Genomic DNA, 12,897 nt, shown 5'->3' with positions numbered 1-12,897 from the left:
GAGGTGCTTATTATGCATTATATACCTGTATCTCATGTACCCCATAAATATATACACCTACTATGTACCCTTAAAAATTAAAAAAAAAAAAACAGCACTTTGGGAGGCCGAGGCAGGTGGATCACGAGGTCAGGAGTTCGAGACCAGCCTGGCCAATATGGTAAAACCCGTCTCTACTAAAAATACAAAAATTCGCCAGGTGTGGTGGCATGCGCCTATAGCCCCAGCTACTCGGGAGGCTGAGGCAAAAGAATCGCTTGAACCTGGGAGGCAGAGAGTGCAGTGAGCTGTGATCACTCCACTGCACTCCAGCCTGGGCGACAGAGGGAGACTCCATCTCAAAAAAAAAAAAAAAGGAAAAGAAAGATATACCTACCATCCCATGAGACTTGAAAAAGGGGCAAATTTAGGACAGAGGTAACATCTTACAGATGTTTTGTAGTTCTGAATTCCTCTACGCCATACAATGTTCATAAAATAGAGAGATGTACATTCTGCAGAGCAAGAGAGATTGTTCTTTAGAGTTTAAATAACAAAATTTTAAAGCAGGGAGAGATTTTAGAGATGGTAGATATCTTATCCTAAATTAAAGAAAAAAACCCAGAAAGAGAAAGTGAAATGTCCACAGTGGCACAACTAATTAGTGGCAGAACTGGGGTTTTTGATAATGTGTAAACAGTAGATGTTAGTGCAGTGTTTCTCGAAATATGTTACACATACCACTGCTAGTACAAGGGCAAACATTAAAAATTTCATTCTTCACTTCCAAAATAGGAAAAATATAAAAAATAAAGATTTTATTCTTACATACTTACTAATTGGGGAATGTGATACTAGATTTCTATTCACTGTATTATATCAAGGTTTCCTTTTAATGTAATTTTAAAGATAAAGTTTTAAGTGTCAAGTGTCATTAAAAATAATATTAGGCCACGTGCCTATAATCCCAGCACTTTGGGAGACCAAGGTGGAAGAACTGCTTGAGCTCAGGAGTTCTAGGCCAGCCTGGGCAACATGGCAAAACCTTGCCTCCACTAAAAATATTTAAAAAATTAGCTGGGCATGGTGGCATGCACCTGTGGTCGCAGCTACTTGGGAGGCTGAGGTGGGAGGATGGCTTGAGCCCAAGAGGTGGAGGTTGCAATGAGCTGTGATCATGCCTCTGCACTCCAGCCTGGGCAACAAGAGTGAAACTCTATCTCAAATAAATAAATAAAGTTTAAAAAAATAAATATTACTGTAGGTGGTGTATGGTTAAGGCAAAAACCATGATGATGGTATGTGGCTAAATTTTATTTTTTTATTTTTATTTATTTTTTTTAGATGGAGTCTTGCTCTGTCACCCAAGCTGGAGTGCAGTGGCATGATCTTGGCTCATTGCAACCTCTGCCTCCTAGGTTCAAGTGATTCTCCTGCTTTAGCCTCCCGAGTAGCTAGGATCACAGGTGCATGCCACCACACCCAGCTAATTTTTGTATTTTTAGTAGAGACGGGGTTTCACCATGTTGACCAGGCTGGTCTCAAACTCCTGACCTCCAATGATCTGCCTGCCTCGGCCTCCCAAAGTGCTAGGATTACACGCATGAACCATTGTTCATGGCCTAACTAAATTTTAGAAAACAATGTTCATAGAATCATCTAAAAGAGTTCAGATGTTACTTCTGCATTGTTCTATGTGGTTTATATTTTGGAACTTTAAACATAGTTTTCAAAGAAGAATGGAAGAAACCATGAAGCTTGATACGATGGAAGACACAGTGGAGTACCACCTGTTCCTGATACCAGATGAGTCAAGGGACTCAGATAAACACGAAGAGGTTCTTCAGAAGTACATTGAGAGAATAATGACTCAGTTTGCACCTATGCTGGTCCCCTACATCTGGCAGAATCAGCCTTTCAATCTCAAATATAAACCTGGGAAAGGTAAGGCTCTTTTACTTGTTTGGATTAGTGTGACTTTTAATGTTATCCTGACAACAGTGATGTGTAATAGTCCACACTTCATTCAGTGTTGCCAGGAAGAGATTAATACACTAAGCTTTTTAGATGGGTAATACTTGTCTATATTCAGTTAGCCTTAAAGCTTTTTTAAAAAAAAATCATATTAATGAAAACTTTCTAAATTTGCCTTAGGAATTAGCATATACTAAACATTATTAAACTCATGGCTATTCTTTTGAACTTCAGTTACTACACTATGCCATAATGTATCTAAGTATCTATACTGAATAGTTTCAGGCATCTGGCTTTAATCATGGTTCCTTTTGCTGTTACTCAGTATTCCTTATTTTGATGATGCGTTCAGTAGGCTGCCTTGTTTCATATAGCTGTTTTGGTGAGGATCTGAGTGGCTCTGCCCGGCTTATAAATAATTGGGCTTTATGACTAATATTTGCCACTTACAAGCATTTTGAGGTTTCTTCATTGCTTCCCTGTGTTGTTGGTGCTTGAGATCTGACCTCTGGCAAAATATGGCACTCTGTCCTGTTATAAGAAAAACCCAGGATTAAACTAGGAGGGAGTGGAGAGACCAAAGAATGACTTGGACAGGTCTATCTTTGCAAGTAGATGAGTTTATTAGGACTTACAGACAGGACACTCCTGAGCAGCATCAGGACAGCTCTAGAAATCCACCCCACCTCTCATCTTTAAGTTGCTTGTAAGCTAATTTTTTGACTCTTTGCCTACTGCGTATATGCAGTGACACTGTTTTCTTTGGTATGTTCCCAGCTATGCCCTGCAATGTTTGGGTTCTCAGGACCTGCTCCTCTGCTGGGCACGATGGCTTTGGCTTGCCAGCTAGCCTTCGAAGTTTAAGCAGCAGACATATACCCTTAAGTAGCCTGGTGGGGAACTGGTCACATTACAGTTCTATCATTTCTTATAGTTTTATGAAAATAAATCATGGGTAGGTGACCAAGTCTCTCCTTACACAGTGACTTATGTGAGGTCTTATTTGGGATCAGGAACCTGGCATCTTGTGATACTATCACAAGATACCCCCCATGTATACATCACAAGTGTACATCACTGTGATACTCTCAGTTTAGTACTTATCTGTTATCTTTTGGCAACAATTGCTACATATCTTACTGTTAATTTTATTGAACTCTTATTCATTGAAATACATATGATATTTATTGGCAAGAACACTGTCACATTGGTGTAGCACATCTAAAACCAACCCTTTATCTGTCCTCTAGAAAACCATTTTTACTGTTTTCTTATCTTGTTTAATGGCATTGCCATCCAGCCAGTTATCCAAGCTAGTCAGTAATTCAAAATCATAATCAGTTCCTTACTTCACCATGTTCAGTCAGATGCTAAATCCTGAATGCTTCTAAAATATGACCCCTTCTCTACATCTATTTGGCTTCAGTGTAGGCCCTCTTTATCTCTACATCTGGAAAACAACAACAGCCTCCTAACTTACCTCTCTGGTGTCTGTCTTTCTAGTTCCTCACACTGTTGCCAGTTATGTTTGTAAAACACAAATTCGATCGTGTCACTCTCCTGCTTAATATCCTTCAATAGTTCTCGTTGCTTCAAGATGAAATTTAAATCAATGTCTAATATAGACAAAAATAGTTACTTTAATTGGAGTTCTCTAGTTGAAGAAACTTGAGATCTGGGGTGGGGAGAAGAAGAGTTGGTTGGGCTGTTCTTCTGCCTGTTGTTTGCCATGGCAGCTCTTGAGACAGTATGTAATGCACTTGTTTGACCTTCATTCTGTTAATGTGGGATATTAACTATACATTGATTTTCATGTGTTGAACCATCCTTGCATCCCAGGAGTAAATCTCGCTTGGTCATGGTGAATAATCTATTTAATGTGTTGTTGAATTCAGATTGCTGATATTTTGTTAAGGATTTCTGCATTGATACTCATCGGGGATATTGATCTACAGTTTTCTTATATTGTCTTCGTCTGGCTTTAGTATTAGGGTAATGCTGGCCTCAGAAGGAATTTGGGAATTCCCTCCCCTTTATTGTTTTGGAAGATTTTGAGGAGGATTGGTGTCAAATTCTTTAAATGTTTGGAAGAATTCCGCGGTGAAGCCAGCTTTTCTTTGTTAGGAGCTTTTAGATTATTGATTCAATCTCCTTACTAGTTATAGATCTGTTCAGATTTTTGTATTTCTCATGATCCAGTCTTGACAGGTTGTGTGTTTCTAGGAATTTGTCGATTTCTTCTAGGTTATCCAACTTACTGGTATACCATTGTTCATAGAATTTGCTTATCCTTCTTATTTCTATGACATAAGTTGTACTGTCCATTCTTTCATTTCCGATTTTAGTTATTTGAGTATTTGCTCTTATTCCTGGTTAAGCAAGTGAATAGTTTGTCAATCTTTTCAAAAAAACCCAACTCAGTTGTTTTGTTTTTCTGTTATTTTTTCTAGTCTCTATTTTATTTGTCTCTGCTGTAATGTTTATTATTTCCTTCCTTATGCTAGGTTTGGGTTTAGTTTTTTTTTTTTTTTTTTGAGTTATAGGTTGTTGATTTGAGATCTTTCACAACTACAAACTTCCTTTTTAGCACTGCTTTCACTGAATTCCTTAAGTTTGGGTATGATATGCATTCATTTTCATTTGTCCCAAGATATTTTCTAATTTCCCTGTGATTTATTCCAAGAGTATGTTGTTTAGTTTCCATGTATTTGTGAATAGTGCACATGTTTGAAAACTTCTGCTCCATCCAAATCTAGCGTCCTGGTATTCCCAGAATACTCTATACATACATACTGTATACATCATGCCTCTGTGCCTTTGCACATACTTTTCCATTTTTCTGGAAAGCTCACCTCTTGTCATTCCTCCAGGCAAGCATGGCACAGATATCTCCTCCTTTATACTTACATAGCCCTTACTGCACACCCATGTTCTAGAGTTCATTATCTTGTTTTGAGATCATTTGGTTGTCTTGTTTTACCCTGAGCTCCTCAGGAGTAGGCTTCTTCTTCAGGATTGCAACCCCTGCTCCCCAGTACTTAGAGCAATCAGTCAATGAATGTTTATTCAGTTGAATGATTATGTGCATTTTATTTGCAGTAACAAATTTATCTGGTTACATGGTTGCTTTTCTCTTGTTTTTAGGAGGTGTTCCTGCTCATATGTTTGGCGTGACAAAGTTTGGGGATAATATTGAGGATGAATGGTTTATTGTTTATGTAATAAAGCAGATCACAAAGGAATTTCCAGAGTTAGTAGCAAGGTATTGTAGTTATTTTAATTATTCTAAAGGAATTCTATTACTGAAACAAAGTGACTACATTTTTATCTATTTAGTAATTTATTTTTCTCCTGTAGTCTGCTGGAAATTGTACAGATTTTAATAGTATCTGTGCTCTTTTTTTTTTTTTTGAGACAGAGTCTTGCTCTGTCGCCCAGGCTGGAGTGCAGTGGTGTGATGTTGGCTCACTGCAATCTTCACCTTCCAGGTTCAAGCGATTCTCCTGCTTCAGCCTGCCAAGTAGCTGAGATTACAGGCGTGCGCCACCACGCCTGGCTAATTTTGTATTTTTAGTAGAGACAAGTGTTCATCATGTTGGCCAAGCTGGTCTTGAACTCCTGACCTCAGGTGATCCACCCACCTTGGCCTCCCAAAGTGCTGGGATTACAGGCGTAAGCCACTGCACCCGGCCATATCTGTGTTTTCTTTCTCTTCTCTTGTGACTTCTTTTTGTTGAGAAAGAATTAAAGTACTATTGAAGAGTTCAACTTCCAAAAGATTTCAAATAAAACCTACTTATTTTAGGTTTTCTTTTTAAAATTCTAATTATGAAAAAACAAATACATGTGGTAAACAAAATTCAAAAGATACAAAGGGTTCTACTGCTTTTCCTTCCCAGAAGTAGTCACCATTAAATTCCTTGTGGATCTTTGAAAAATAAAATCCCATTCATACACATACATACATATTTCACATATTTTTAAATATGTATTCCTCTACTAGACCATAGCTATATTTTTTGAGAAATCATACACAGAAACAATTTAAAGAGAAGTCAGTGAACAATTGTATAGGAAGCAAAGTAGGTAGCATTGCGTTAAAAATGGGACCCGAGTTTTCTGTAATTACCACGTACTGCCAGCAGAGGGCGTTCCGCCCACTTATATTTTGTCCTAGTTTTCCTAGTCAGCACCCAAATTCTGATCTTTTTTTACCCACTCAACCTCTTTCCCAACAGAACAAAATAGAAGGGGAAAAAAACCTTTGAAAACTTATTATTTAAATTTTAAACATACATTAAAGTAGAGAGAATGAACCCACATGTTCCCATTATCCAGCTTCAACAATTACCAACTCATGGTCATTATTATTTCATCTGTAGCTGTCATTTGATCCTTAAATATTTCAGGATGTAAATCTAAGCGATAACTCATTTTATTTTTATCTTTAAATAAATTTATTTAAATTTTTTAAATGTTTTAAATTTATTTATTATTTATTTAGTTTTTTAAAGACGGGGTCTTGCTATTTTGCCCAGGCGGAACTTGAACTCCTGGGCTCAAGCCATCCTCCTGCTTCAGTCTCCCAAGTAGCTGGTACTACAGGCACGTGCCACTGTGCTCTATTTTATTTTATTTTATTTTATTTTTTTGAGACAGCTTCTCACTCTCTTGCCCAGACTGGACTGCAGTGGAACAATCTCAGCTCACTGCAACCTCTGCCTCCCGGGCTCAAGCAATTCTCCTACCTCATCCTCCTGAGTAGCTGGGGCTATGGGTGTGCACCACCACACCTGGCTAATTTTTGTATTTTTTGTAGAGACAAGGTTTCACCATGTTGGCCAGGCTGGTCTCAAAACTCCTGACCTCAAGTGATCCACCTGCCTCAGCCTCCCAAAGTGCTGGGATTACAGGTGTGAGCCACTGCGTCCAGCCTATTTTTAAAATTGATAAATAAAAATTGTATATATTTATTATGTATAACATGTTGTCTTGAAATACATATATATTGTAGGATGGCTGAATTGAGCTCATAACGTACATTACTTCACATACTTATTTTTTTGTGTGTGGTAAGAACATTTAAAATCTACTGCCTTAGCAAGTTTCAACAACACAATACATTGTAGGCCTGGGGCGGTGGCTCACGTCTGTAATCCCAACGCTTTGGGAGGTCGAAGCAGAAGCATCACATGAGGTCAGAAGTTCGAGACGAGCCTGGCCAACATGGTGAAACCCCATCTCTACTAAAAATACAAAAATTAACCAGGTGTGGTGGCCCATGCCTGTGGTCCCAGTTACTCGGGAGGCTGACGCAGGAGAATCACTTGAGCCCAGGAGGTAGAGGTTGCAGTGAGTGTGATTGCACCACTACATTCCAGCCTGGGCGACAGAGTGAGACTCTATCTCAAAAATAAAATAAAATACAATAATAAAAATAGAAATATAGAGCTAGAACGGTATATAACAGTATATAAAATATGCTATGTCTTGTGTAAAAAAGGGAGAAAATACAAATATATATTTCTATAGCTAGATTATGTGTAAACAAACTCTAGAAGGATATACAAGAAACAGCAGTGATGCATGTAGGGTTGAGCAGATAGGGACAAAAGTAGGAGGGAGACTTTTTCATTTTGTAACTTTTTTTTTTTTTGAGATGGAGTTTCGCTCTTGTTGCCCAGGCTGGAGTGCAATGGCGTGATCTCGGCTCACCGCAACCTCTGCCTCAGGTTCAAGCAATTCTCCTACCTCAGCCTCCCGAGTAGCTGGGATTACAGGCATGCGCCACCACGCCTGGCTGATTTTTTTTGTATTTTTAGTAGAGATGGGGTTTCTCCATGTTGGTCAGGCTGGTCTTGAGCTCCTGACCTCAGGTGATTCTCTCACCTTGGCCTCCCAAAGTGCTGGGATTACAGGCGTGAGCCACCGCGCCTGGCCATGTAACTTTTAATATATATATATATATTTTAAATGTAACCATGTGAATGTATAACCTATTTTAAAAAATTAAATTTAAAAAAGTGATACAGGCCGGGCGTGGTGGCTCACACCTGTAATCCTAGCACTTTCGGAGGCTGAGGCGAACGGATCACTTCAGGTCAGGAGTTCGAGACCAGCCTGGGCAACATGGTGAAACCCTATCTCTACTAAAAATACAAAAATTAGCTGGGCATGGTGGCGGGCACTTGTAATCCCAACTGCTGGGGAGGCTGAGGCAGGATAATTGCCTGAAAATGGGAGGTGGCGGTTGCAGTGAGCCGAGATCATACCACTGAACTCTAGCTTGGGTGACAGAGCGAGACTCCGTCTCTAAAATTAAAAAAAAAAAAAAAAAAAGTGATGCAAATGAAGCAGAAATAATTATCTTTTCAGGCCCACATAACACCTCCTACATGAAAGCTTTTCTAATCTCAGCTATATTTTTTTTCTTTTGGAACCCTATAGTACTTTGTATATTTTCATATTTTTGTCTAGTATTTCTTTATGTAAATTGCTTATCTTCTCTCCTTATCATATCCACCTTCAACTCCTCCTTACAATCTTATAGTCTCCTTCAGTGCTTAAATATTTTGCTTTCTTATAGCCATCTGCACATAGTACATACTCGAATATTTACTAAGATGAAGAGGAAAATGTATTAAAATAAACTGTTTTGGTTACTAGCAGATATATGCTTTTTGAATGCAAAATTGGAAATTTTCTTGCATTAGGATTGAAGACAATGATGGTGAATTCTTGTTAATAGAAGCTGCTGACTTTCTCCCTAAATGGCTGGATCCTGATAATAGCACCAATAGGGTAGGTATGCCCAAGTTTAGAAAATTTATAGAGATGAAATCATGCTGCATTACATTCATATGTACCTACAGTTTGCCAGTGCCCACTATGAAAATTAAAATATACCATTTGCAGGTATTTTTCCACCATGGGGAACTGTGTATTATTCCTGCACCACGAAAACCTGGAGCAGAATCTTGGTTACCCGCCACACCCCCAACAATTCCACAAGCATTGAATATAATCGCAGCACATTCAGAAAAAATACTTGCTTCAGAATCTATACGAGCTGCTGTGAATAGGCGCATCAGAGGGTAAGAAAATAACACTTTCATTGCTAATTAAGGAACTTTTTGGTTTTGTGTAGTTCAGTCTTTCTTTGATTTTTGTTTGTTTTCCTTAAAGCTCTGTTGGAGTTGATCAGTCTTTCTTTGACTATAAAATACCTTTCACCTAGATTAATGCTAATTTTCATTTTGTCTTCATTCCTCTTTATGAAATAGACTAATAAACTTACAGATTTTAAAATCGGGAAACAGATACATCTTCAAATTCCTATTCAGAAGTGTTACAATCTTGTTCCAATATTTTTGCATTTATTTACCTTAGATGTCGTGGCTAAGTATTAGCTATATCCATGGGTAAAAAATTTGAGACCTTTAAAAATAGAAACTTCATCGGCCTGAAGCGATGGACTTTGGAGGTGGGGGGGGCGGATCGATCATGGGTCAAATCCAGACAATCCCGTCTCTACTAAAAATACAAACAAAAACAAAAAAAAAAGCAGGGCGTGGTGGCAGGTGCCTGTAATCTCAGCTACTTTGGAGGCTGAGGCAAGGAGAATCGTTTGAACCTGGGAGGCAAAGGTTGCAGTGAGCTGAGATCACTCCACTGCACTCCAGCCGGGTGACAGTAGGAGACTCCGTCTCAAAAAAAAAAAAAAGTAGAAACCTAATGGAGCACAAACAAGGTGCTCAGGTTTTTTCTGTTGTTCTGGGTCTGTATATGGGATTCTTTGACCTATGTCAGAATTCAGTTTCTGAATAAAACTTTAGCTTTTATTCAGAAAAGAAGGTCTTAGCCTAATTACATATTAGTTCATCCATTCAAATTTGGGCACCTATTAAATATTAAGCACCATTCAGGTATTAACAATATTAAAAATCTTCTTGGCCGGGCGCGGTGGCTCACGCCTGTAATCCCATAACTTTGGGAAGCCAGGGCGGGTGGATCACGAAGTCAAGAGATCGAGACCATCCTGACCAACATGGTGAAACCCCATCTCTACTAAATTAGCCAGGCGTGGTGGCAGGCCCCTGTAGTCCCAGCTACTCAGGAGGCTGAGGGCAGGAAAATCACTTGAACCTGGGAGGTGGAGGTTGCAGGGAGATGGAGGTTACAGTGAGCTGAGGTTGCACCGCTGCACTCCAGCCTGGCGACAGAACGAGACTCCATCTCAAAAATAATAATAAATAAAAAATAAAAATCTCTTTTAGCTTCAGCATACTTTGTACCATTCTTTTAGAAGAATAAACTCTGATTTTATCTTTATTCCAAAGTATAATAGGTTTTTTTTGTTTTGTTTTGTTTTTGAGATGGAGTTTTGCTCTTGTCGCCCAGGCTGGAGCGCAGTGGCGTGATCTTGGCTCACTGCAACCTCTGCCTCCCAGGTTCAAGCGATTCTCCTACGTTAGCCTCCCGAGTAGCTGGGACTAAAGGCGTATGCCACTACACCCAGCTAATTTTTTGTATTTTTAGTAGAGATGGGGTTTCACCGTGTTAGCCAAGATGGTCTCAATCTGCTGACCTCGTGATCCACCCGCCTCAGCCTCGCAAAGTTGTTTTGTTTTTATTGAGCTACAATAATCCCTTTTCTTTATTTTCCATTTCTTCCTACTTTTTTCTTTCCCTCTCTCTTATATTCTTAAGTGTATATACAGTATCTTTTTTCATCTCTCTTGTTACTGTCTACATACTGCTCTTGATGAACAAAGAGAAGATGTCAAAAAGAATGGGAATGGAATTCTAGGTATTTATATACTGTAAAATGAAAGTAATTATGTTACCTGTCCCAGGTACCCAGAAAAAATTCAGGCCTCCCTTCATCGAGCACACTGCTTCCTTCCAGCTGGCATTGTGGCAGTGCTAAAGCAGCGCCCCAGATTGGTGGCTGCAGCAGTCCAGGCATTTTACCTACGAGACCCTATTGACCTGCGAGCTTGTCGTGTTTTTAAGACATTCTTGCCTGAAACACGAATAATGACATCGGTGAGATTTCTGTCTTCGTCATTTAGTTTCTCTTACTGGAAACAGAGTTGAAACATTATTATTTTTTTCTTTTTACATTTCTCAGTGCTCAGTGAATGAAACATTATTTTAATTGTTCTATAGAAAAAAAAGGAAATATTCTGTTTCTTCATAGCATGTTAATATAGATTGAATATTCCTTATCTGAAATGCTTGGGACCAGAAGTATTTCAGATTTCAGATTTATTTGGATTTTAGAATATTTCCATTATACTTACTAGTTGAGCATCCCAAATCTGAAAATTCTGAAATCTCAAAACTTTGAGCATATCGTTGGGACTCAAAAAGTTTTGGATTTTGGAACATTTTAGATTTCAGATATTCACATTTGGGATGCTCAAACTATACACATTTTTTCTTTTCTTGCACCCAGTGAAGGAAATTTTCAAGAGACCTGCCTCCCCATTTTATACTCAATGTTTTATAGCTATTTTTGACCATATTTTTCTATTTCTATAATTATTTCCTTTTTTTTTTTCTGAGACAGAGTCTCGCTCTCTCACCCAGGCTGGAGTGTAGTGGAGCCATCTCAGCTCACTGCAACTTCCTCTCCCTCCCAGGTTCAAGCAATTCTCCTGCTTCAGCCTTCCAAGTAGCTGGGATTACAGGCGTGTGCCACCATGCCTGGCTAATTTTTGTATTTTTAGTAGAGACGGGGTTTCACCATGTTGGCCAGGCTGGTCTCAAACTCCTGACCTCAGGTGATCTGCCCACCTCGGCCTCCCAAAGTGTTGGCTTTATAGGCATGAGCCACCATGCCTGGCCAGCAGTAGGGTAAATTTTATGGTATGTGAGTTGTATCTCAATAAAGCTGTTACTAAAACAAGTAGGCAGTGAATAGGTTGAATCTACTTTGCATTTCATATGAATATGAAGCTTATAAATGGACTTCTCATTATATTTAACTGTGAAGTGTTATTCACAATCTTAATTTCAGGAAAAGACTCATGTATTTTGTGTCTTGATGCCCAGGTCACATTCACTAAATGTCTATATGCACAGTTGGTGCAACAAAGGTTTGTGCCAGACCGGCGGAGTGGATACAGGCTTCCTCCTCCATCTGATCCCCAGTACCGAGCCCATGAATTGGGCATGAAATTGGTAATGTTGAACCGGAAAATGTTGTTTTCTTTCTTTATGTAAATGGGCTGTTAATGGAATAGCGGCACAATATACAAAGTCCAGAAATACACCCTGTTTATGTAAGAATGCAGTAAAATGTGGTATTTCAAATTAGAATGAAAAAAATGGATTACTTAGTAAGTGATGATGGGACAAGTGTGAAGTCATCTGAAAAATTGAAGTTGATTCCCTAATACCTATATCAAAATAAATTCCAATTGGATCAAATATTTGAACATAAAAATTGAAACTATACAATTTGAAAAAAAACCAAGAACCTTTTATAATTTGAATAGGAAAGGCCTTTCTATGCATGACTTGAAACCTGAAGCTATAAAGGGAAGACTGATAAATTTGTGCAAAAATTAAGCATTTCTGCACGGGAAAGAAAAACTCCATAAATAAAGTCGAAAGCAAATCTGGAAAAAGTGTTATATTTGCAGTCTAAATGAAAAAGAGCTGACTTCTCTAATATATAAAGTGTTCCTTTAAGTCAATATGAAAAAGATAATACTAACCAATTAATTTTAAAATGTTCAGGAACTATGAACATAGTCCACAGAAAAGGAAATACAGGTGACCTTTAAGTTAAACATATGAAAAATATTGAATCTTACTCATAATAAAAAAGAAATGCACTTTAAAGCTACAAAATAGTGTTTTTCGTTTTTTTTGTTTGCTTTCAAAAATGTTACAATCTAGGCCGGGCGTGGTGGCTCACGCTTGTAATCCCAG

At 38.5% G+C, this 12,897-nt stretch overlaps 1 protein-coding gene across 1 annotated transcript in view; it reads left to right on the top strand.

Annotated features, from left to right (window-relative positions):
* Positions 1–12,897, top strand: part of ECD (ecdysoneless cell cycle regulator) — a 34,108-nt gene that overhangs the window by 2,611 nt on the left and 18,600 nt on the right. Inside the window, exons 2-7 of the mRNA XM_032139688.2 lie at positions 1,706–1,923; positions 5,098–5,215; positions 8,667–8,754; positions 8,869–9,047; positions 10,809–11,001; positions 12,013–12,141. Coding sequence (XP_031995579.1) covers positions 1,719–1,923; positions 5,098–5,215; positions 8,667–8,754; positions 8,869–9,047; positions 10,809–11,001; positions 12,013–12,141 — 912 coding nt within the window. The 5' untranslated portion in view covers positions 1,706–1,718. The remainder of the gene's footprint in view (positions 1–1,705; positions 1,924–5,097; positions 5,216–8,666; positions 8,755–8,868; positions 9,048–10,808; positions 11,002–12,012; positions 12,142–12,897) is intronic.

This window comes from Hylobates moloch, unplaced genomic scaffold, assembly GCF_009828535.3.
Source record: "Hylobates moloch isolate HMO894 unplaced genomic scaffold, HMol_V3 SCAFFOLD_3, whole genome shotgun sequence".
NCBI classification, from domain to species: domain Eukaryota; kingdom Metazoa; phylum Chordata; class Mammalia; order Primates; family Hylobatidae; genus Hylobates; species Hylobates moloch.
Note: the sequence above shows the minus strand (reverse complement) of the source record. Positions and strands in the feature narration are given on the sequence as shown.